At 39.1% G+C, this 24,612-nt stretch overlaps 4 protein-coding genes across 4 annotated transcripts; 3 read left to right on the forward strand and 1 right to left on the reverse strand.

Moving 5' to 3' along the window:
- Positions 1 to 643: 643 nt before the first annotated feature.
- On the forward strand, positions 644 to 3,816 carry LOC145889736 (retinaldehyde-binding protein 1-like). The gene is made up of 10 exons (XM_082980753.1): positions 644 to 655; positions 896 to 1,006; positions 1,072 to 1,148; positions 1,562 to 1,695; positions 1,768 to 1,883; positions 2,107 to 2,169; positions 2,369 to 2,527; positions 2,774 to 2,884; positions 3,404 to 3,532; positions 3,793 to 3,816. The coding sequence occupies exons 1-10, from the start codon at positions 644 to 646 to the stop codon at positions 3,814 to 3,816; spliced, it is 936 nt and encodes a 311-aa protein (XP_082836879.1).
- A 4,458-nt stretch (positions 3,817 to 8,274) lies between these two features.
- LOC145888890 (uncharacterized) lies at positions 8,275 to 11,362 on the reverse strand. The gene is made up of 3 exons (XM_082979761.1): positions 11,177 to 11,362; positions 10,928 to 10,984; positions 8,275 to 9,454 (listed from the first exon to the last, which is right to left on the reverse strand). The coding sequence occupies exons 1-3, from the start codon at positions 11,210 to 11,212 to the stop codon at positions 8,963 to 8,965; spliced, it is 585 nt and encodes a 194-aa protein (XP_082835887.1). The 5' UTR covers positions 11,213 to 11,362; the 3' UTR covers positions 8,275 to 8,962.
- A 120-nt stretch (positions 11,363 to 11,482) lies between these two features.
- LOC145888889 (transcobalamin-2-like) lies at positions 11,483 to 15,000 on the forward strand. The gene is made up of 8 exons (XM_082979760.1): positions 11,483 to 11,610; positions 12,589 to 12,760; positions 13,298 to 13,434; positions 13,492 to 13,626; positions 13,686 to 13,914; positions 14,094 to 14,224; positions 14,444 to 14,660; positions 14,741 to 15,000. The coding sequence occupies exons 1-8, from the start codon at positions 11,535 to 11,537 to the stop codon at positions 14,928 to 14,930; spliced, it is 1,287 nt and encodes a 428-aa protein (XP_082835886.1). The 5' UTR covers positions 11,483 to 11,534; the 3' UTR covers positions 14,931 to 15,000.
- A 2,795-nt stretch (positions 15,001 to 17,795) lies between these two features.
- LOC145889658 (uncharacterized) lies at positions 17,796 to 22,443 on the forward strand. The gene is made up of 4 exons (XM_082980650.1): positions 17,796 to 18,227; positions 21,038 to 21,117; positions 21,187 to 21,233; positions 21,450 to 22,443. Exons 1-4 carry the CDS (start codon positions 17,832 to 17,834, stop codon positions 22,295 to 22,297), a joined length of 1,371 nt encoding a protein of 456 aa, XP_082836776.1. The 5' UTR covers positions 17,796 to 17,831; the 3' UTR covers positions 22,298 to 22,443.
- The last annotated feature ends 2,169 nt before the right edge of the window (positions 22,444 to 24,612 follow it).

The raw sequence follows: 24,612 nt of genomic DNA on the forward strand, positions 1-24,612 counted from the left end.
TCGTGACCAGAATATCCTGTCTCACCTCACGGTTGTTCGTTGAATTTCAGTGAAGCCCGGCTTGGTTAAACGTGGGAGTACGGCGGTACCGCATAGTCACCTCACAGTATGTTAGTTGAATTTCAGTGAAGCCCGGCTTGGTTAAACGTGGGAATACGGCGGTATCGCGTATTCACCTCACAGTATGTTAGTTGAATTTCAGTGAAGCCCGGCTTGGTTAAACGTGGGAGTACGGCGGTATCGCGTAGTCACCTCACAGTATGTTAGTTGAATTTCAGTGAAGCCCGGCTTGGTTAAACGTGGGAATACGGCGGTATCGCGTACGGGTGTGAGTTGAATCCCGGTATGGTCTCGAGCCAATTAAATATCCAATCTTTTATCGCGATTCACAAACCGATGAAAGTGTCGTCATAAATCATAAGACTGGTCGAGAAAGAACGGGATTATGACGTCACGCAGAGTTGAAGAATGTGGATAATCCTGATTGATTCCGCATGACCTAGTAGCGCTGGAAAATGAAAAATATTGATTGATTTTTTATCGGGTTTGAAGACAATGGGTTTTAGAACTAGTTGATTGTCCACTCGCGAATCTGGCATTATTTCATTCGAACTCATTCGCGACGGCAACTCAAGAAAACAGCATGGCATCTGTGGTAAGTTTTGTGTTTATTCTAAGAGTTTGATGCTTTAGTTGTTTTATTTGTGTTTTTATACCTAATCTCATTTTATTAAAATAATTGGAATTATTCCAGGAGTCGGCGAACTTACGAATATTTAGTTTTTCTACATTTCATACTGCACAAGTTCTTGACAAACGTTAAAGAAGATTCGTACGATCTCGATGTTTCGTTTCTCATACTCATAAAATGTTTATGTTCCGTGAATTCAAACAGGCTGGATCCTTCAGAAAACTCTCAATTTCTGAACAATCAACTTTGTCATCCAATGACTACGGCCCAGTGGTGGGAAATACCCAACCATTGTCACGTCATACAGTCAGAAAGGTTGGACATAAACATCTTCTTTATTCACACTGGTTCAGCCATAGAATTAATGAATTTCTTTTTAGGCGGAGAAAGAATTGAACGAATCAACTACCATAAAAACTGAAGAAGTTAAAAATCTCAGAAAGTTGATTAACGGGAGGTGAGAATTCTCGACTGTTTGTAGGCTGTGTTATTTATGTGATGTCACAATAAAATCTTATCATAAACGAACTTCACAATGAGACCATTGTGTGTCTTTGTGGATATTTTACTTTGAAAAAATAGCACAAGAACTCACATTTGTATGAATAAATTAATTCGTATGAATAAATTAATTTGTATCAATAAATTATTTGTATGAATAAATCAATTTGTGTTAATCAATTAATTAGCATGAATAAATTAATTTGTATTAATAAATTATTTGTGTAAATAAATAATTGTTTGAATAAATAAATTTGTATGAAGAAATTAATTTGTATTAAAAAATCTGTAGCTACCTTATGGTTTTAGTCGCGTTTCTGCATTGATTTCTTGTGTTTTTAATTTCTTACGGTTTCGAACATTTGGCAGTTCGACTTCAGATGACGACGTTAAAGTATGCAAAGCTGTGCAGGAAACTTTTACGTCTCAACCTGATTCAACTCTGCAGAAGTTTTTGAGAGCTCGAAAGTTTGATTCAGATCGCGCTTATCAACTAATGAAAGGTGAAAAATATCTATTTGGTGGCATTTTAAAAAATCTGCCTAACATAACAGATTTCCACGTTTAAACTACAGGTTACGTGAGATACAGAATAAATTACCCGCAAGTATTTACTGACGTCACAACCAATGAAGTTCGCCACTGGGTGGAGAAAGGTCAACCAGGTGTCCTACCGTCACGTGATTCAAAAGTAAGTCATATATGAACCCTATATGACGTAAAAAGAGGGCATTGTCAGCAAAGGTATTTGTGGGCTGCAGATGTATTAGGTATCATCAGTGCAGTTTATGACATTGTCAGGCAAATTGCCACACAGACACATTTCCACTTTATTGAGACTTTGCAAACTTGCAGAGTTTTTAGACCTATTGATTGTTTGTTCTTTATTTTGAAAGTGGAAAACTTGTTTACAGGGCCGCGCAATTATGTTTTTCCGATTCGACAACTGGGACCCTGACGAATATCCATTCACACAGGTCTGTTACGTCATCAATAGATTTGGAATATTGTTGATTATTTGGAATCTTATTTTTAAATTCAATTATTAGGATTTGTATAAAATTTGTTTTTTTCATTCACAACAATTATTTTTGTTTTACAACAATTTATTTATCGTTGAAAATGAATCTTTTCACTGGAAATTCCTGACCCAACACTGGAGGTTTATTCTCACAGGCGGTAAAGTCCCTCGTCATGGTATTGGAGAAACTTCTAGAAAGTGAAGAAACCCAAATCAATGGCATTTGTCTGGTTGAGGATTTTAGCGGTTACACCTTGTCCCAAGTTGCCGCTGTTGGTGTCAACGAATACAAACAGATGATTGACATGCTTCAGGTATGTTAGGTCACAATACGAAAAGGAAAATTGTATTGTGAAAAAGTGTTTTTGAAAACATATAATAATAGCTTGAGATATTAAAGACCTAATATTGCAAGGTAGGTAATCTACAGCGTTAAGTTATGTTACCTTTTAGCACATTTGGAAAGATAAAATGATTTAAATATAACGTACTGGATTAATAAATTACTGTAAAGTTTTGTTGTTGAATCACAGGTAACAACTAAACATTGATTGTTGCAGGGTTCTTTCCCATGTCGGTTTAAAGGTGTTTACTGCATAAGACAACCGTGGTTCTTTTCCAAGGCATTCAACTTAATCAAACCTCTACTCAAAGCAAAATTATTTGATCGGGTAATTAACATGAATCTGGTGCAATTGTCGTATTCACTCGGTCCACACCGCTTCGGCAAACCGTAATTGACAGCGAACCGGTTGTTGACAACCGTATGAGTACGTCTATGTTTCACTTCGCTATGGCATGATGCTAGTGAGAGAACCGTATTCCCACGGTTACTATGGCATGGTGCTAGTGAGAAAACTGTATTCCCACGGTTGCTATGGCATAATGCTAGTGAGAGAACTGTATTCCCACGGTTGCTATGGCATGATGCTTGTGAGAGAACTGTATTCCCACGGTTGCTATGGCATGATGCTAGTGAGAGAACTGGATGCTAAAATATTTAAATTCCACCACTGGCCTGATAGTGTAGTAAATTCTGTGCAACAGAAAAGCCAAAGCTATAATATGCTGACCATTATGAGCAAACGATTCATAAACTGCTGTGCTCATCACCAGTGCTGTGAACTAAGCTTCGGGTTTTTGCTTTGCTGTGATTAACTCCAAGTTTTGATTCTGTGATTTTTTTTTAGATATACGTGCACGGCGAAGATCTTGATTCATTCTTCAACGAATTTCCATCCAGCTTTCTTCCTGTGGATTTGGGTGGAACTGGACCAGCTTATGATGGAAAAGCAGCAGCCGAAATGTTATTTGGGCCGGTAAGTCCACACTCACTTATAAATAAACAGCCGAAGTAATGGCTGCACACTAACATTCTCCCAAAAGTTTCTGTATTCATTTGTTTGTTGTATTTATTTGATATGCATCACTGCTTGCGCGGTGAAATACTCTGGTTATTACATCAGCGTTCGATGATAATTGTATTTGTCGAAAACTGTAACTTTTAATTTTAAACTACTTAATTTTAAACTAGTTAACTTGGGCAACTGAGCAATGTTTAAAGCTAATTGTTTTACAGGAATCCGAGGACACACCTTTGTGAAACATCAATATTTTTTGTTGTAAATATTTCGTTGTTGTTTAGATGTTATCATAATGTGTATGATCAAAATAAATAACTTAGTGGGTCCTCAGTTCATCACATAGATTCTCTGCCCTCCTTGAGGCCGCATCTCACAATTAATCCTAAAAATTGAGTTTTAGAAGGCATTTGTGTGCACCTGGTTACAGTTTCTCTTGTACAAACAGCCCTGGGGGGCCCTAAAAACAGTTACAAGACATCTAATTCTCAATGAATTGTGTAGAGGAGGGTTGGTGGCTTCACTCAATGGCAAATGGAGGGTACTTTCTGTGATTCATTTCTTCACAAAACAAACCTACACTTTTTTCTGTTTTTTCTTGCCAAAATAATGGGCAACAGAAGATAAAAATGCCCCCGGGGGAGCAGTTAAAGTAGTTATCTCGAGTATAATTTTGACCAGAATTCCTAGACAAGGGTCGGGACTAACAGAAAATTACAAATTGACCATACGTTCTGTGATTCATTTTTCCACAAAATGTACCTCAATATTTGGGTAGTTTTTCAGCTACATGTTCAACAGCACCCTGTGTCAATTTACTGCCTGATAATAACCCTGAAAACCATAGTAAAACTGCCCCAAACACGCTGAAAATCGCACTGATAACAGCCTGTTCATCTGCGCTCATTCAACCAAAACACTGGCGCCCATGCATGACCCATTGCATTGTTACACATAATTTTACTCTGTTACGCAGGAGGTCGTGAAGGGCATTTCCCAACCAAGAAAGTCTTTCCATAGAAATACAGAGATACGGCCTTGAGTTAATGTTGAGTTTTGGGGGCAGTTTAGCTCTTTCCACTCCGAGCGTCTATATAGAGACGATTTCGCCCATGCCGTAGAATTCGAGCTTCTATATATAGACCGTAAATAAAATCGTCATTGCGACGCGATCGTAAGCCTTGGCCGCGCAAAAAATACATTTAGTTTAATGCACTAGGATGGAAAAACAGTTCCTTGCGTCAACAAAAGTCTACAATAATGTTTTGATGAAATTTGATCAATATGTATAACGCTAATTTTTTAGCAAATTTTTGGCCTTTTTTGCACTGCTCTCACATATTTCGGTTGCAATACGACCAGCAACGCGCTGTTAAAAAGAAAATAGAATCGGTGCTGTAAGTACAGAGATCGCTTGAACATTCGGCATAAATATTACGAGCGTATTAAATGTCTACTGTGACGTCATAAAGCCTGCGAAGCAAATACAAGATGATGGTCGTTGTGGCAGAAAAGGAATGAGTCGGATAGATATTTTTGTCCTGTAATTAATCAGCTTGCACATGAATCAAGAAAACCTTGTGCTGTTCAACAACAGAAGGCAGTTTTACCAAAACAGATCCAAAATACATTAAGAGGTTAAATATGGCAAGTGGGGGTATTTCTGAGACCGAACGACAAGAAAATGTTGTTACACGGGGTCCCAGTATCAGACCCAAATACCTTTTTTGTTTACAATGTATATGGGTAACGGGAAGAAACCGCATGTGGGACAAGGTCGCAGCTGGAGGCAGTTTTGATGAGAACTTTTTTCCGTGTCCATCATTTGGGGGAGTTTTTTGTTTGACAGGGACACTTTATCTTAAAGTGCATATGACACGTAAAAATAAAACATGTTAATAATCAAACTAAGAAATGTTCATAACTTTAGAACATTTTTGGCGAAAAAAGTAGCTTGATACGATGACTGGTTTCTGAGATACAGCTGATCAAAGTCGCACTTTTGCCGCTGCGAACGAGATCGTGCGAAAGCGAGATATTGTTGTGTGACGTCATAGAAGGCGCTTCGGTCGTGCGCGAGTGCTGGCAGCAAGCCTTATGCGTAGGAATGGAAAACATTGTAAAACTGGTTTAAGCACAATATTGCATTAAACAGGGGAAAAAGGTGAACAAGTGCAATAAACGGATTTTGATGTTAATTTAAGCTGAAGACAGATGGCCGCTATTATGTCTTATTAAGTTTTGTAATAATAAAACAGTTACTGGGACAGGGTGTTCTTGTTGTTACAGCATTTATGATCGCTAACGTGATACATGAACTTTTGAAAACACGACAGAGACAAACCGTTACTTTAGCATTGTCGTTTTGTCCACTCACAGTTATGTCGTTTCTGCTATACCCTATGGTCTTTCGTTAATTAGGGACAAATAAGCCTTTGATTCCTGACGTCACAATGACAAATTTTGTGTGATGCAAAACCCTGTCCTGACCATTAAGGTTACGTAATCTGTGGATTCTCCTATGTTTGAAACTATTCGATATCTGCAAAAATGGCGCCTTCTCCTATCTAAACAATGCATTTTTTCGACGCAAGCGCCTAATGTGACAACTTTTCTCCTTAGCGCAAAAGGTTTACGATATTTGGTCGCCGTTACTTTTCGTGCAGTTTTCTACATTTTTTAGTTGACGTAGAACCGTGAAACTTTGGATATATGTTTGTTGTAGATGTACCTTTAGTTTTACGCAAAGTTGCCATGGCCATGTCATATGCACTTTAAATAATGCTCCAGAGACTTATCCACATGGTATTTACGAACACACTGCCTTTTCTAACAATATTGCCTGTCACGTGACTTTCAGTTCATACGGTAACGCTTTCGCCTTTCTGACCTTTCGATTCCATTCTATTCGATTCTATTCGATTCGATCAATAAACTATAACTGGAGTTATTCAGCCTGCCTGTATCTCAGCCGAGAGCACAGGTGAACAGACAATTCCGTGGCAATTAGCCGGCAGGTCAACCGACCTTCATTTGAGACTCATTGCGCTAGCATCATCGAGACAAATTGTCAGGGAAGCCGAGAACCCTGCAACTGGTATGTACAGTTACTAACCAATAAAAACGGTCTTGTACGACATAAGAATGTGCATTGTTGAAGTGAAAGACAATTATCGATTGTTTATGCGTTAATGTTACGTGATAAATTGAACTCACGACTCTTTGTTGATAGTTGTGCGTGTGCGTGTGCGTGTGCGTGTGCGTGTGCGTGTGCGTGTGCGTGTGCTTTGACGATGTTGCAGCGTACAAATAGAATTCCCTGTTGCTGCTTTGCTGAATCTAAAGTCTGCTTGCGTGTTCTTACTGTATAGGTTACTTAGTTCGACTTCGTGGCAGACTTGTTTATTATATTGAAAGGCACGATTGCAATACCAGGTGGCTTAAGTTTAATTTGTTTCAAGCGCGTTTAACACGTGACTGAATTGCAGCGAATTTACTATTAAAAGAACGTGCGATCGTATCAGCGCGAATGGCAAACCGAGAGAGAGACTGAGAGACTGCGAGAGGGAACGATTATTAGGAGGGCGTTTTATAACAAAAAAGACAGGAAAAACGTGGTTGTCCAGCAGGATGCCAGAAAGCTTGTGGGAGCTCCTACAGGAGAGCTTAACACCGTTTGCAGTCTTTGGTCCGTATGTGTTCCAAATGTGTGAAGAATTAAGTAGGGAAACATGCGTGTTGCTACAATGCCAACGAATGTGCACGCGGAATATAAAAAAAGTTATATATAAAGGTATAAAAATCACGGGGCGGCCCCTAGGCCGTCAATTTACGGGAGGCGAGGCCCCCCGGCCCCTCAGTCGGCGCCCGTGATCTCTATAGGACACTGGATGAGCACCGATTGACTGAAAAACGAGGCAAATTGAAGACCATGTCCCACTCTGCTAATATGGTAAAGCATAAGGTATAAAAGTAAATTACAATTTGAAGTTTGTAGTTTTTTTGGTAGATAAGTAGCTAGTTTGCTACAACTTCGTTACCTAAAGAAATATTTTGTTGGCAAAACTCAGCAAAGCTTTGGCGATATTGGTAAATACGGTTGTAATCAAAAATGTTTCATTTTATGATATTATATTTATGAAAAGAATTCCAATTATTGTTTTCTGTATGCATCAGAAAGTTAATACTTGTACCTTCGCCTAATTGGACATAAGTAGATCAATATAAACCAACATGAATGGTTTGAAAACACAATACAAAACATTAGCATCAATTTACACCAACAGGATGTGACAACCTGAATCCGTCGTATTCTATTCACCTCGAAATGACTTAAACGCTGACAGTGCGACTCGCGATATTTGGTAATCAATCACCAATCTCTATTCAGAACTATAACATACCTCAAAATTTAAACTTTTCCGGTACAATTTCTTTGGACCCTGTGTTCACTCTTGTACCAAATTTCGTCATTTTTGTACCAAATCATGTTTTTTACCAGTTGTTGATTTCTTCGACCAACATAGTTAGTTAGCATGTTCTGACTCCTTGGTGCACTTGTAAAGTTTTGTGCAAGCTTTACCCAAATAACCATCATTTTAGAGGTGAATGACCAAGTGGAATCCTGTTTTCGATGTGAGAATTCCACATCTATTGTTCCTCACCAAAAACGCGCTCAAATAAACATACAGGTTTTAACCAATATTATTTGTTTTCTGAAACAAACGGAATTGTTCAACATTGACACAGCAACAACGTCATAAACAATAAGAAAACACTCAACAACTGGTTTTGGTACAGGACAAAAACATACTTTTTGAATTCATAATCAGTTAAAACCTTCATTGTTCAGCACGCCTTTTGAGGCAATGGCATTCTTATCCAAGAATAACGCTTATGACGTCACATACGTTGTGGTAAACAATATTACACGGCAGGAAACAGAGATATTACATTGCAATATCACATCACTTCTGCTTTATTAAAACCTCACACACTTCACGACGGCCGAGCTTTCTTGCAACAAATGTATCAGAAACCAATGGAACTTTGTTCACTAACAAGTACGTACAAAGCATAATAACAGACTGCAATGCAAAGGTCAATGTGTCACACATTATAAATTTCAGCCAAATTGTCTTTGTGAAACATAACAATAAAATGTCAAAATAGCAAAAATTGTATATTTCAGTTATGATTGTAGTATTTACATAAGAACAGCAGGCATGTTGAAGTTTGAAAGATTGAAAAAAGTATTTTAAATTGAAAAATGTCACAAAAAGAATAAAGTAACAATGGAAAAGATATTTTAATGTAAAATTATAAAAACTAAATTTACAATTACAAACTTTTATCAATTTATCTCCACCATTGCATGCAAATTATGTATCATCTTAAACCAAGGTTTGAAGACATTTTGCTTTCTGTGGACTTTTCACACTTAGTTTTGTCTTCTTGTTTATTTTCCACCTTGGTTTTCTTGCTTTCTATGATAGACACAAGCTTCTGGATTCCAAAACCCACTCCGACCCCAATCCCAACTGCTGCCACACCAACCAATACCAACCCACCAGTTGATACAACAGCAGAAAGCGCAAGTGCCCCAGAAACTGCAACTGTACCTACAGCTCCACCGGTAGCCACACCGACACCTGCAGCAGAACCTGCCATTACTCCACCTGCTATTGAGCCAACACTTGGCTTTTCCTCATTCTCCTTTTTCAGTTCATGATATTTTATCATCAATGCTTCCTTGAAGGCGCGTGTTGTGAACATGTTGCTGTCAAAGTCAGACATAAACTCAGTGACTGCGACTGCTTGGCTGTTTTCGTGGATTTCATCAAATTTCTCTTTATCAAGACGATGTCTTTGACAACATTTCTACATAAAATGATGACAACAGATCAGTCAAAGGCATACAACAATTAAAGTCTAGTTTTTTTCATAAATGTAACAATACATTTTTCTGATATGCTTGCCATTATTTGCAAGCCTAAAGACACAAGTTGTTGCAAGATACTACAAGTAATTAATTCTAGTTAATAAACATTGCAGCAGCATTGTCACCGTACACAGGTTAAATATTATCTTTACAAAAATCAAAGTCAGTACCTCCGGACTTACAATCACATTAGTTTTCTATAACAGTAAGAAACAGGGTTTCCTATGGGTACAAAGTCTCTCTGTAACTTATATTTGCAGTGCTAGACCAACTAAGGTGCAAGTTCAGCATTTCACACCAATATTTTAAGGCCCCATATCAGTAATAAATCCCCAAACTCAAGTTTTGTAGGCCATCAACATGATTACCCATACTGAGTGATTTGCTTGTTTGCCCACCACAATTCCAGTGGTCGGTGACCCATGAAGATCTACTGGTACTATTTGAAGAGAAAAGAAATTGATTGCAGCTGCATCCGCCAAAACACAGCAAGGATCTGAGGAGCCTCCAGGAGGATCTTATGTCCTATAGGATAGCAAAGACCGTCCCAGGGGGCAACCAAAGCAACTTTTCAGTGACAATTTTTTTGCAATTGCGTAGGAAAGGGTTGGGGCCCACATTAAATTGCAAATTCGATGAGGTTTCTGTGATTCATTTTTTCGCAAAACCAACTTACATTTTTGCACACTATTCAGCTAAAAAAATGTCCAACCAGGGGGCGAAATAGGGGGGGGGCTTATTCAAATAGAATTTGACGTTTTCAATATCATTTAATGTGTTTACTGAAGGAACTAAAGATGCCCATGGGGCAAAATATATATTCCTGATTTATAAGCCAGGCTGATCCTGTAATAAAAAGCTACTGCTTTTTTAGTATTATAAAATAAGTTGCAGTGATCGCTAGGCCTGCATCTGCAGTTTTGGGCAGATGCCAATATTTCAATATTTGAAGTCTATTTACTGAAAATATGTTTTGCTAGAAAGCATCAACACTTCCTGAACTGAGATGTTGATTTTGGTAAGATGCACATATGCTTAAAAATATGTGAAAAATTGAAAACAATCAATAAATTTTGCTTTCAAAAAACATGTATTTCTATGTTAATTCCAATACAGTGATCATGCAGAAAGCTCAGTTTGTTGGTATTTAGAAAAATGTATTTCGTCTAAAAAGCATCACATGTCTAACAACAAACTGAGCTGTCTGTAGGGGGCTGTATTGGAATTAACATAGAAATGCATATTGAGATATGGCGCGTGATCGACAACCTGTCAGGGGACTTGGATTCAAACTGATCCAAATTAGTTTAATATTCTTCAAACACAATTGGCTTTCAAAAAGATTTGCAAATAATTAGTATAATGTAATGAGGTACATAGTTTAAGTAGAAAACCTGTGATTTAAAAGGTACCTGTTTCATTTGCTTTTCATATTCACCAATCAACCTTTGCTGGAGCAACGACATTCTCTGAAAATATAAAAATGCAATAAAATCAAACATTCACAGCACATTCATTACTTTTAGTGTCTAAAAATTACAAATAATGTAAATTTTTCTACATTACTAGTTTATCATAGACAAAGCACGTGTATTGTACAACAATATTTTTGTTGAGAAAATAATTCAAGTAACAATGTTTGTGAGCTAACAGTTTAATACCTGAGGAGACTTGATGAAAATATGTTCGTTAACCATCAGTCTTTATGCAAAAAACAATCATAATATCAATAAACACCATCAATACAAACACTATTTAAACGTTTCTGAAACAATTAGACACTAAACTGTCAATAATCCTTCAGAATACCATTATCATTCTACCAGAGGGATTTTTTTTGTCAATGTATCTACCCCTCTGGTATGGTTGATGAGTGACGTATGTTGACGAGTCGTGACGTAATTCGTAAGCAAATATCTGTCAGCAACATCTACAAAGTGCGGCGGAGCGTGACGGGGATGGACTTTGTATTTTGAAGGTTGAGCATTTCGGCAGGTTGTTGAAAACATAAAGAAAATTATGAGTTTCGTGGTGGTTTTGCTGCTCATAGTGGCTTCAAATATTTTTCCAACTAATTCAGATTATGCCGTTTGTGGTAAGTACGCAAATTTGTTTATTTTGTTCCAAACGTAAAGGATTTAACCTTTGTTACATCATACTCAGGACCGAAAGCTTGATTTGTTTTTTTATTGCAACAAACGTTCGCTGAATGCTAACAATTTTCTAAACTTTCAACATGGTATATTGTTGCTATTTAACAATTGCATGATATAGCACAGGGTATAACGACGTTTGACGCAATTGTTGCATATCGAACCAGCAAGAGCAGTTATAAACAAAATACTACAGGAAATCAACAGTAACCCGCGATAAACATGTGGAGTTATAGAAACCACACAGACAACCTTATTTAAACCGATCTGGAACCAAAAAAAAATGCTGCAACGTTTTTTTAAACATAGGTTAACGTTAGGGTCTTGGAGCAGTTAAGTCGCACTATAAGGTGCATTAATATGCAGTAAGTTGTAGTTATGTGCAGCAAGGTGCAGTAATGTGCAGTAAGTTGTAGTTGGTGCAGTAATATGCAGCAAGTTGTAGTTAGGTGCAGCAAGGTGCAGTAATGTGCTGTAAGTTGTAGTTAGGTGCAGATACTTGCAGTAATGTGCATTTAGGTGCAGCAAGGTACATTTAGGTGCAGTAAGTGAAGTATGGTTTAAAGCATTGTTGAAAATAAAAACAAACGTTGAAAATACGGGCGGTATGAAAGCTTGTTCACATGCCCTCTATGTTTGCAAAATGCGCCCTTTAGTTAATTTGCCATACATCTGGTTTTGCACATTTGAACAAAGTAATTGGGTTGTCGTAGCAACCTTTGCTCTTATCACTTTTTATCTTTTCATCCAACATTTATAGCCGAAGTATTTAAGATTATCTTTTTTCCAACGATCAGGGTCAGTAAATAGCTTTTTCTATCACACCGGGATTTGAACTCTGGATATCCTGGGCACGAATGTCGAGCAGGTTTTCTTCTTGGTGGGGCCAGTAAATAGCTGAAGTGATTTGCATATTACAGAAGGCACTAGCTCCATCGAGCGGCAGCTGCTGGAGGAGTACATTAGTCGCTTGGCGTCGCCTCGTAGCAGCGAAGTGCTTCTCAGTGTCCAATTGGTGGATTCTGCCGGGTATCACGTGATCAACTCTAACTCTAATTGGCTTAGATCTTCGATACAACAAGTTAATCGAAGGTGAGCAGCATGTCCTTTATAAACCTCGTGATTTAGGTTCATATTTGAGTGCTGATAGCTCTTGAAAATTATAGCGTGATTGTCATAGTGTTTTGAATAATGCAAGCAATGGATCCAACCTATGTGGTCTCATCAGGGCAGCTTGTTGCAACTAAGTACGATCCATCGTGCTTAACTGCCAGACAAATCCGTTCAGCACCAACAGGTCAAGAAAAACTCTATCTCTAAAAAGAGTGAACAGGAAAAGAAATTGTGTATAAGCTGCAGACAGATGGCCACTGTTTCGACCTAAAAGGTCTCATCAGTGCAGCTGGTGTGACTATCAGACGACTTTGCTGACCAAACGGCCAAGCAAAGACTTCCACTTTGTGGTGGCTATACAGTCAGGAAAAGAAATATAAACTAGTAACCGACTTTCTTTCAAAACACTCAGAGATATTTAAAAACATCCTGGAAAAAACATGTATGAGTTATTAACTGTTTGTAGGCTTGTTATCCAAAGTTTTTCGACTAAAATAAAAGAAGAGTTTTACGCAGCACACACGACATTGGAAAGATGGCTTACCACGCGATGGCGGCATTAAGCATATGCGAAGATCCACGAAGTTTTGGTGACGTCAACTTGTTACGCTTGGTTGATCACGCAATGCGACAACAATTTCACCACCGAGAAGGTGAAAAAATAAACTGCATTCTGACGTATTAAATTTTTCGTACAATTTCTTGAACAGAACCACGTGATGGCTGGTATTCATTCGCGCTTTCTGTCCAAACCCTTTGTGTCGCTTCAGTTCCATTAAAAGAAAGATATATAGAAAAAATATTGAATTCCCAGAAAAGGGATGGGAGTTTCTGTAATATTGCAGGTAATTGCGTCCCGAGTTGACATGACATGGTGTATCGCTATATTGTTGCTGCTTTCCAGATACAACTTCGCAAATCTCTATCGCCCTCTTGTGTGCACGAGACAAGCCGGAAATCTCCAATCCCATGAGGAAAAAGATTAATTTGGCGCTTTACCGTGCCAAAGCCTACCTCTCATCCAAGCTAGTGACGGACGAGGGAAATTATTTTCTAGGCAACCGTTATTCGTCACCAGAGGCGCTGCTGGCACTCCACGAAATCAAACCAAATAAAACTCCGTGGTTTTGCAGGTGACGTCATATAGGTTAGAGTTTAAAAATTATAAATAAGGAAGCTTCAATTTTAATTCCCCCGGGAATCGGACCCACGCTATCCCGAGTAAGAATTAGATTTCTTTGGTGTGGTGCCTTGAATGTTGTCGCCAGTCAAAAAAGTTTTTACATTCTATCCTAACTCATCTTTACCGCAGCCTAGTGGCGAGAAGCACGCTCACATATCCTCGTTATGGGGATTCCCCAGCATTTATTGCGAGATCCTTACAGGCGCTTGGTGGCGCCAGTGTGCTACAACTGATGGACGGATGGAGTTGCAAGGATAGGGGTGAGTATAATTACATGGAAAAACCGAATTCAACTTGATCATTCGCAGCATGACGTAGGTTGTTTGTCAAATTCCATTGCACCGAGATATATGTGACGTAACAAGTACACGTTGACTGTAATGAACACTCAAGAATGTCTGTTTCCCGTTTTGCTGACAATCTGAATAGAGTTTTAAATTTTTCAAAATTATTTCTTCCAATATTTGATTTACCCTCAGATCAACTGCTTGGAAGGTACACGCCCATGACCACTCCCACTTTTACTCTTTACTGCCCTCCAGCAGAAAACTATGACGAATTTCTTCACATTCCTATCTCTGTATCGCTCACAATAATTTCAAACGGTAACCGGCGTTCCGTGACCTTGAACAACGTGACCAAGGACAAAAGTTTGCTTGAGATTTTACACCAAGCCCAGTGCGATCGTATTCTGAGGTACAAGTTGTAATTTCAAGAAAAAATGCATTTTAATAATTAAAAATACCAATACAAATTAAATGACTTAAAATTTCCAGGTTTAAATACAAGATGACATCATGGGGTCCTATGCTGACGTCATTAAATGGTCGGACGGCTAGGATTCACAGGAAGGAATATTGGTCACTACTGGACGGAAAAAATAACCTTCCTTTCGCTCATGGGATCGCTGGCATTCTGCCATCCGACTGTGATGACGTCATAATGAAGTTAACGAGATACGACTGATTGTGACGAAACTGCTGCTTTAATTGTTCGTTGTAATAATTGAATATTAAATAATGTGTTAACGTCATTAAACCCCAATTCATGACCGAAAGTGACCTTTTAATATCTGGACAAACTAGAAGCAGAAATATGAGCTTATCGATTCCATCAAAACCTTCTCCTCATAAAGCGTTCTACTTGTTAGTCGGGTCTGGTATTATGTGGTCATAATGCCACGTTCGATTACCGTAACGCGATCCCGCACCGTCTCGTTGCCCAAATGTCGCCTCTCTGCGATCTATTGCATCTGCATTGTGACGTAACAGACAGGTTGAAGCGACCCAAGATTGTTGCTTGCGATTTGTGAAGCACAAGATTAGATTGAGGTGGAGAAGTTTTAGGTGCTTTACTACGTTGCCGAACGCATCAGTTTACCAGAAAAATCCTCTAGTTTTATTGTTGTAGTTTTTTTGCTGTAGTTTTATTGCTGTAGCTTTATTGCTGTAGCTTTATTGCTGTACTTTGTAGAAGTTGTTTTGTCCAACATTCAAGACGAATGTTGTTTGCCTGTATTCGGTCTCTATTTATGGTTTCAACTTCGCGTTAACGATGGGTCTGACATCACAATGCTGCAGGTAAAAATTGGTGACGCAAACATGAATAGCGGTAAAGATATAATTTATCATTCTTGTTGGCGAATTCTTGTGTAGAAAGATTCTGACTGGACTAAAATTTAGGCGTGACACGAGGAATCATCCAATCACAGACCTCACAGACTATTTACGAAGTTGGCAGAAACACTTTGATTTATGAAAGTTTGATCAAATGACCTTTTGCGATGACCTCAATATAATTAGTACATTCTTGCTGAAAGACCTTTGACCTCTGTTGCTCGCGGAGATCTCTACGTTGGTCGCTCATAACAATTATGACCCAGTTTTGTGTCGTATGTTTTTCAATAGTTTCCTGGTTCAAGTGTTACAAGGTATAATGACAAACCTGTATCACCACGACATTTTGTTCCAATTCTTTCTTGTTACCTTGAGTTGTTTCCTGTGGATATTCAGGTTGCGCAGGTCTGGCAACAAACAATTTCTGGCAAAATAGCCTCAGGGGTTTTCCAGATATTCGATGAAACAAAAACGAGATTTATTTGGACTGGGAACAAACATGCCTGGAGTTAAACAAGGAAATCGTCAGATTCGAATTATTTCTTGACACATAGTTGTAACGTTGTATTAATGGCTGGATACGGGCCGAGAATTTCTAATTCGATAAAATCATTTTAAACCGAGGAATGTACGTGATGGCCAATTATTACGTCACAATTATAGCGGTGAGTTTGTGTGGTTTTCGACTTTGACATAATCGCCTGGAGACAAACAAGATTAAGATTAAACGTATTTAAGTGGGCTCGTCCTCAAAATCGCAACAAGAAATTTTTCGTTGGAATTCCAATGTTTTTTAATCAATGTCCGAAAAACTTTTTTCTTTTAATTGTGCAGAAAACCTTTACAAAAATTGTTTTTTTTTAAATTGCGATAACATCGACTTTATTTATTGTTGCTTTTTGATGTTTGTCGTCACAATACTCCTTTGTTTGATGACAGTGGGATAATTCACCTCAATCTTACACTTTTTCTCCAACAAAGACTGAAGTTGTTATAACTGGAAATCGCATGGATTGTTTCTGCATTTCCTAACTTTGAAACTCAATCTAAGCAAGAAACTACTTCAAAGTAAAGTTCGGGTGCAACCGAACTAGAGACAAGAACAATCGTATTTGATAACGTAACAATAGATACAGAGGTTTTACGAACCGAGTGATGTCATTGAAGGTAAACGGCAGAGAGAGTTGAACTTAATAACCCCAGTCATGAATCAAGCACTTTGATTACAACCTGACATATTCTATGCGTTACGCATCACTCGTAGAAGGTTTAATTGTTGCGTAATAATGGGGATTTGATGATGTCAAGTGCAGAGGTTATGTGGGTTTGAGTTAGAACTATAAGCATTGTTAGGCTTCAGGCCATTCAGGGCTTGTTTAGAAGGAACTTGGTGTTGATATTCGGTTGAGATTGTGTACGTAGTTAGCGAAAAAGTGGAATGCTGGAGTTGGAACGGTAATTGTTGTCATCTAAATATTTCATGGCTTAATTTTTCCATGACTTATTTAACTTAAAGCTCTCAGGCAAATTATCAACACAGAAAAGCTCTTCTGGCAACTTAAGCTCTCGCAACAAACAAACCAGAATGAGACCATTGTTGGCATTTTACGCAAGGAATGATTGAGGCCGTATCACGTGATAAAACGCACACATCCGATTGGAGCGTTGTAAGTGATAGGAATGTTTTGGTGTGTTAATCTGGGCACCGCGCGAACTTAACGTAAAGCAGATTGTTACATCACAAATTTCAGGCGAGAGGCATCGCAACAACAGCCTACGGCGCGGAAAGAATTTCGTGTAAAGCAAGTGATAAACAAGTGGCTCTGGTGCAAAGAACTTTCTAGGAAAGGTAGAAGTTGTTTGGCTGCCTTTGGTGCGAGATCTACTATTGCGGAATTGTATTGAGATGATGCGAAGCGTTTGGATTTTAATGTAAGAGGGTTAGTGAAGTTATTCAGTTGGAACTGATGATGGACAAGTTACACTGAATGTGAACATACTTAATGTTGATGTGACACAGGTTGTGACAAAACTCGATTGTCAACAAGAAAAACGTCGAATGTATTTAAATTGTGAAACACCGTAGAAAGTCTTTAGTAATTTATTGTGAAGAACCCAAGTTTAATTTCATGTAATCCTTTTTTCCGTTCTGTCACAGATCCACCATCAGTCTTTAATATTTATTAACAATTTTGTTGAAATATTTGAAGAAAGTTAAGATTTATTTGACAATGCTGCAAAGGAGAACAATATGACGGAACAAAGCTGCATTCAATACGATGACATGCATTGTTCGAATATTATGAAGACGCTCGACCAACAAAGAAAACAAACCAACAGATCATTTTGTGACGTAATGCTGATTGTCGAAGAAACGCAATTGTTTGCTCACAAAGCAGTTCTCGCAGCATGTAGCGATTTTTTTAAAACAAGACTTGATGACGAAAACCGAAAGGATTTCAAAGAAGAAATGACGTCATCCAAGAAAAAAAGTGACTCGCATCCCTCTGCATGCAACCACGTGGTCGTGCTACCCGGGATTAAAGCATCGGTTTTAAAACTTATATTGGATTTCGTTTATCGAGGGTCGATACGAGTTGAAAGGAAAACGTTGGGTGAAGTTGTTCGTGCTTCCTGTTTGCTTCAGGTGAGAAAAGTTGGTTTATCTACATTATAAATTACGAAAACAACATTCAAGACAAACTAAAAAATCACTTTCCTTTCCTTTTTGCTTGATATAAGATTCTGTGATCACTTCCTTCTTGCTTCAAATAATATTCTGCAATCACTTTATACTTGCCTTATATGATATCCTGTGATCATTTCCTTCTTGCTTCATATGAGATTATGTAATCACTTTCTACTTGCTTCATATAAGATCCTGTGATCACCTTGTACTTGCATCATATGGGATCCTGTGATCATTTCCTTCTTGCTTCATATGAGATTCTGTGATCACTTTGTACTTGCATCATACGAGATTCTGTAATCACTTTCTTCCTGCTTTAAATGAGATTCTGTGATCACTTACTTTTTGCTACATATGAGGTCCTGTGATCACTTACTTTTTGCTTCATATGAGATCCTGTGATCACTTTCTACTTACTTCATATGAGATCCTGTGTTCACTTCCTTCTTGCTTCATATGAGATTCTGTGATCACTTTGTACTTGCATCATATGGGATCCTGTGATCATTTCCTTCTTGCTTCAGATGAGATTCTGTAATCACCTTCTACTTACTTCACATAAGATCCTGTGATCACTTCCTTCTTGCTTCATATGAGATTCTGTGATCACTTTCTTCTTGCTTCTTATGATATCCTGTGTTCACTTACTTTTTGCTTGATATGAGATTCTGTGATCACTTCCTTCTTGCTTCATATGAGATTATGTAATCACTTTCTACTTGCTTCATATAAGATCCTGTGATCACTTTGTACTTGCATCATATGAGATCCTGTGATCATTTCCTTCTTGCTTCATATGAGATTCTGTGATCACTTTGTACTTGCATCATACGAGATTCTGTAATCACTTTCTTCCTGCTTTAAATGAGATTCTGTGATCACTTACTTTTTGCTACATATGAGGTCCTGTGATCACTTACTTTTTGCTTCATATGAGATCCTGTGATCACTTTCTACTTACTTCATATGAGATCCTGTGTTCACTTCCTTCTTGCTTCATATGAGATTCTTTGATCACTTCCTTCTTGCTTCATATGAGATCCTGTGTTCACTTACTTTTTGCTTGATATGAGATTCTGTGATCACTTACTTTTTGCTACATATGAGGTCCTGTGATCACTTACTTTTTGCTTCATATGAGATCCTGTGATCACTTCCTTCTTGCTTCATATGAGATCCTGTGATCATTTCCTTCTTGCTTCGTATGAGATTCTGTGATCACTTTGTACTTGCATCATACGAGATTCTGTAATCACTTTCTTCCTGCTTTAAATGAGATTCTGTGATCACTTACTTTTTGCTACATATGAGGTCCTGTGATCACTTACTTTTTGCTTCATATGAGATCCTGTGATCACTTTCTACTTGCTTCATATGAGATTCTGTGATCACTTTGTACTTGCATCATACGAGATTCTGTAATCACTTTCTTCCTGCTTTAAATGAGATTCTGTGATCACTTACTTTTTGCTACATATGAGGTCCTGTGATCATTTCCTTCTTGCTTCAGATGAGATTCTGTAATCACTTTCTACTTACTTCATATAAGATCCTGTGATCACTTCCTTCTTGCTTCATATGAGATTCTGTGATCACTTTCTTCTTGCTTCTTATGAGATCCTGTGTTCACTTACTTTTTGCTTGATATGAGATTCTGTGATCACTTGCTTCATATGAGATTATGTAATCACTTTCTACTTGCTTCATATAAGATCCTGTGATCACTTTGTACTTGCATCATATGAGATCCTGTGATCATTTCCTTCTTGCTTCATATGAGATTCTGTGATCACTTTGTACTTGCATCATACGAGATTCTGTAATCACTTTCTTCCTGCTTTAAATGAGATTCTGTGATCACTTACTTTTTGCTACATATGAGGTCCTGTGATCACTTACTTTTTGCTTCATATGAGATCCTGTGATCTTTTCTACTTACTTCATATGAGATCCTGTGTTCACTTCCTTCTTGCTTCATATGAGATTCTTTGATCACTTCCTTCTTGCTTGATATGAGATCCTGTGTTCACTTACTTTTTGCTTGATATGAGATTCTGTGATCACTTTGTACTTGCATCATACGAGATTCTGTAATCACTTTCTTCTTGCTTTAAATGAGATTCTGTGATCACTTACTTTTTGCTACATATGAGGTCCTGTGATCACTTACTTTTTGCTTCATATGAGATCCTGTGATCACTTTCTACTTGCTTCATACGAGATTCTGTGATCACTTACTTTTTGCTTCATATAAGGTTTTGTGACAATTTCCTTCTTGTTTCATATGAGATCCTGTGATAACTTTCTACTTGCTTTAAAAAGATTCTGTGTTCACTTCCCTCTTGCTTCATATGAGATTCTATGATAACTTCCTTCTTGCTTCATATGAGATTCTATGATAACATCCTTCTTGCTTCATATGAGATTCTATGATAACTTGGTGCAGTTGTTCTCACTCCAGCTGTAATTATGGACCCAGAGTTTTTGTGTCGAATTTTTCGTCACCCGCAAAATGTCGGTTTTACAATAATGGAAACCAGATACACGGGGTTACCTCCAACAAGTGGCGAGTTCTTTCTCATCCCTAAACACACTTTCCAACCGCGATCCCCGATCAGGTCAATGCACTAAAATATGTCAAGGACAAGTATGTTACTAGGTACTTAACGCATTGTTTACGCTTTTCATCTAGCCAATGAGGATCGAGATCTGGCACACGTGAACTGTGTGTCTCTACCATTTATTTTACTTTTTGTGTTTTTTTTTAGATTCAAACCTTGGTTGAAATTTCTGTCAAACTTTTGTCCGACGAAAACCAACGAAGCATAACCAGAATGAAACCAATCAGGTAAATCCGTTAAACTTTAATATTTATTTGTCAAGTCAAATAATTATTCGTGAAAATTCTGTGTTTCAGACGGAGAAGAATCCCTGAAGTCAGCAGGCCAACAATTCTGCCACAAGGTGACGCACTTCTTATGACCGTTAAACCTTTATACAAAAACTTGGGCGGGTGATTGGCAGCATTGGTCAAGCGCTCGACCCAACAAGTAGAAACCCTGATCGGGATTCGTGGTCTGGATATCCTGGGTTCAAACCCCGTTGTGGTCAAAGACAATAAAAAACCTTGATTGTGTTATTTAAAAGCATTGACCACGTGACAATTATATATTTATGTAGAATCGAAAAAGCGAGTTCAACCAATCAGAGAGCTCGACCACCATCACGCATCTGGTATCCCGGATGTACAACGAAACTCCAAAGACGACGGAAAATTTCCACAATTTTCGGAATATTATGAAAAACATCACAACGCCAAATTTTACAAAGAGCTGAAAGAATTAACAAGGTTAAAAAATCAACAGCGCCTTCTAGCGGCACAACGAAAACGGGGTAAAAAGACCGACGAAAAATCTCACGGAAATTTACAACAACTTTGTAAAAATCAACAAAACAAACCAAGTGCTTGTGACGTCACAAGTGAATTGACAAAGAAACGCAGGATGTTGGCCGGGTGGCAAATCCATAGTGACCCGGATGTTGGTGGGTTGCTTGCCAACAATAAATTCGATGAACAATCGAGGGGTTTCTTTCAAATGCCCAACATGTATTTTACCCCCAGTGTGGTGGTGGCTGAAAGACCCCCAAACCCCTTCACGTGGGGAATTCCCCCGAATATTTTCCCCCATCGACGTCACGAACAATTTTTTATGTTGCCAGGCAATCCACGTTTCAGTTACAACGTAAACCCTAAAACATTACAGCAAGACGTGTCGTCAATCAAGCACTTACGTAAGAGGAAGCTGATGTCAGCAGCTTTTCACGATTCTGGAACTGACACTGAAAGCGTGGGAACCGGAAGTATCGACAGTGGTGTTTCCATAGAAACCAACCGAAATCAACAAAACCTCTCGTTGGAAGAATTCCCGCCAAACGCATCAATGTCAGTTACGACAATGGCTTGCGATGTGACGTCACTGAAGGAATGTGAAAACAAACTTAGACGTCATCAGCAGTGTGTGATGTAAAAATTACGACGAAACCAATGTTTTTTTGCACTGCCAAATTTCTTGCCATATTTGCGACGACGGGAAACTCCCTGAATAGATATTACCACCGCTGTCATACGTTTTGTACAAACTGTTCCTTTTTGTTCTTCGGCGATCGCGTGGTTCCCTTTGTACGTAAGGTGTCAAACGTTTTTTTAAACGATTATCGTTTTATGTAATAAAATCTATCAATAATTGCAGCGACTTACTTCAAATAATTCAAAAGAAACATTACAAGTAGATCGGCCGAACCCACAAAATACGTTGAATCGTTTTACAAAGTACAGCTTGAAGGCCTCAAAAATTATGTTTTCTTGACCTCTTTTTGACGAAATCCAGACAGCGTTATAACAGTACCTGCACCTGAGCAGATTGGTTAAGGTTAGGTCATAATATTTGCAACAGGGAGAGACGAACGTGTTTCGCGACCTAGTAAAATTGTAATAAAACTAAAAGCTGTTGATATAAACGTATGGTTAGGGTTAGGGTTAGGGTTAGGGTTAGGGTTAGGGTTAGGGTTAGGGTTAGGGTTAGGGTTAGGGTTAGGGTTAGGGTTAGGGTTAGGGTTAGGGTTAGGGTTAGGGTTAGGGTTAGGGTTAGGGTTAGGGTTAGGGTTAGGGTTAGGGTTAGGGTTAGGGTTAGGGTTAGGGTTAGGGTTAGGGTTAGGGTTAGGGTTAGGGTTAGGGTTAGGGTTAGGGTTAGGGTTAGGGTTAGGGTTAGGGTTAGGGTTAGGGTTAGGGTTAGGGTTAGGGTTAGGGTTAGGGTTAGGGTTAGGGTTAGGGTTAGGGTTAGGGTTAGGGTTAGGGTTAGGGTTAGGGTTAGGGTTAGGGTTAGGGTTAGGGTTAGGGTTAGGGTTAGGGTTAGGGTTAGGGTTAGGGTTAGGGTTAGGGTTAGGGTTAGGGTTAGGGTTAGGGTTAGGGTTAGGGTTAGGGTTAGGGTTAGGGTTAGGGTTAGGGTTAGGGTTAGGGTTAGGGTTAGGGTTAGGGTTAGGGTTAGGGTTAGGGTTAGGGTTAGGGTTAGGGTTAGGGTTAGGGTTAGGGTTAGGGTTAGGGTTAGGGTTAGGGTTAGGGTTAGGGTTAGGGTTAGGGTTAGGGTTAGGGTTAGGGTTAGGGTTAGGGTTAGGGTTAGGGTTAGGGTTAGGGTTAGGGTTAGGGTTAGGGTTAGGGTTAGGGTTAGGGTTAGGGTTAGGGTTAGGGTTAGGGTTAGGGTTAGGGTTAGGGTTAGGGTTAGGGTTAGGGTTAGGGTTAGGGTTAGGGTTAGGGTTAGGGTTAGGGTTAGGGTTAGGGTTAGGGTTAGGGTTAGGGTTAGGGTTAGGGTTAGGGTTAGGGTTAGGGTTAGGGTTAGGGTTAGGGTTAGGGTTAGGGTTAGGGTTAGGGTTAGGGTTAGGGTTAGGGTTAGGGTTAGGGTTAGGGTTAGGGTTAGGGTTAGGGTTAGGGTTAGGGTTAGGGTTAGGGTTAGGGTTAGGGTTAGGGTTAGGGTTAGGGTTAGGGTTAGGGTTAGGGTTAGGGTTAGGGTTAGGGTTAGGGTTAGGGTTAGGGTTAGGGTTAGGGTTAGGGTTAGGGTTAGGGTTAGGGTTAGGGTTAGGGTTAGGGTTAGGGTTAGGGTTAGGGTTAGGGTTAGGGTTAGGGTTAGGGTTAGGGTTAGGGTTAGGGTTAGGGTTAGGGTTAGGGTTAGGGTTAGGGTTAGGGTTAGGGTTAGGGTTAGGGTTAGGGTTAGGGTTAGGGTTAGGGTTAGGGTTAGGGTTAGGGTTAGGGTTAGGGTTAGGGTTAGGGTTAGGGTTAGGGTTAGGGTTAGGGTTAGGGTTAGGGTTAGGGTTAGGGTTAGGGTTAGGGTTAGGGTTAGGGTTAGGGTTAGGGTTAGGGTTAGGGTTAGGGTTAGGGTTAGGGTTAGGGTTAGGGTTAGGGTTAGGGTTAGGGTTAGGGTTAGGGTTAGGGTTAGGGTTAGGGTTAGGGTTAGGGTTAGGGTTAGGGTTAGGGTTAGGGTTAGGGTTAGGGTTAGGGTTAGGGTTAGGGTTAGGGTTAGGGTTAGGGTTAGGGTTAGGGTTAGGGTTAGGGTTAGGGTTAGGGTTAGGGTTAGGGTTAGGGTTAGGGTTAGGGTTAGGGTTAGGGTTAGGGTTAGGGTTAGGGTTAGGGTTAGGGTTAGGGTTAGGGTTAGGGTTAGGGTTAGGGTTAGGGTTAGGGTTAGGGTTAGGGTTAGGGTTAGGGTTAGGGTTAGGGTTAGGGTTAGGGTTAGGGTTAGGGTTAGGGTTAGGGTTAGGGTTAGGGTTAGGGTTAGGGTTAGGGTTAGGGTTAGGG

Source organism: Ascidia mentula, chromosome 2 (assembly GCF_947561715.1).
Source record: "Ascidia mentula chromosome 2, kaAscMent1.1, whole genome shotgun sequence".
NCBI lineage: Eukaryota > Metazoa > Chordata > Ascidiacea > Phlebobranchia > Ascidiidae > Ascidia > Ascidia mentula.

What these genes read in the sequence shown, in the direction of transcription:
- LOC145889658 (XM_082980650.1), top strand. Translation starts at nt 17,832, where the DNA reads ATGACGGAACAAAGCTGCATTCAATACGATGACATGCATTGTTCGAAT. An exon ending in GTGCTTCCTGTTTGCTTCAG is followed by an intron (nt 18,228 to 21,037) that starts GTGAGAAAAGTT and finishes GTTTTTTTTTAG; the next exon opens with ATTCAAACCTTGGTTGAAAT. An exon ending in GCCAACAATTCTGCCACAAG is followed by an intron (nt 21,234 to 21,449) that starts GTGACGCACTTC and finishes ATATTTATGTAG; the next exon opens with AATCGAAAAAGCGAGTTCAA.
- LOC145888890 (XM_082979761.1), bottom strand. Translation starts at nt 11,212, where the DNA reads ATGGTTAACGAACATATTTTCATCAAGTCTCCTCAG. An exon ending in TTTTCATCAAGTCTCCTCAG is followed by an intron (nt 10,985 to 11,176) that starts GTATTAAACTGT and finishes TTATATTTTCAG; the next exon opens with AGAATGTCGTTGCTCCAGCA. An exon ending in ATGAAAAGCAAATGAAACAG is followed by an intron (nt 9,455 to 10,927) that starts GTACCTTTTAAA and finishes CATTTTATGTAG; the next exon opens with AAATGTTGTCAAAGACATCG.
- LOC145888889 (XM_082979760.1), top strand. Translation starts at nt 11,535, where the DNA reads ATGAGTTTCGTGGTGGTTTTGCTGCTCATAGTGGCTTCAAATATTTTT. An exon ending in TTCAGATTATGCCGTTTGTG is followed by an intron (nt 11,611 to 12,588) that starts GTAAGTACGCAA and finishes TGCATATTACAG; the next exon opens with AAGGCACTAGCTCCATCGAG. An exon ending in ATACAACAAGTTAATCGAAG is followed by an intron (nt 12,761 to 13,297) that starts GTGAGCAGCATG and finishes AGTTTTACGCAG; the next exon opens with CACACACGACATTGGAAAGA.
- LOC145889736 (XM_082980753.1), top strand. An exon ending in AGAAAGTTGATTAACGGGAG is followed by an intron (nt 1,149 to 1,561) that starts GTGAGAATTCTC and finishes AACATTTGGCAG; the next exon opens with TTCGACTTCAGATGACGACG. An exon ending in AGATGATTGACATGCTTCAG is followed by an intron (nt 2,528 to 2,773) that starts GTATGTTAGGTC and finishes TGATTGTTGCAG; the next exon opens with GGTTCTTTCCCATGTCGGTT.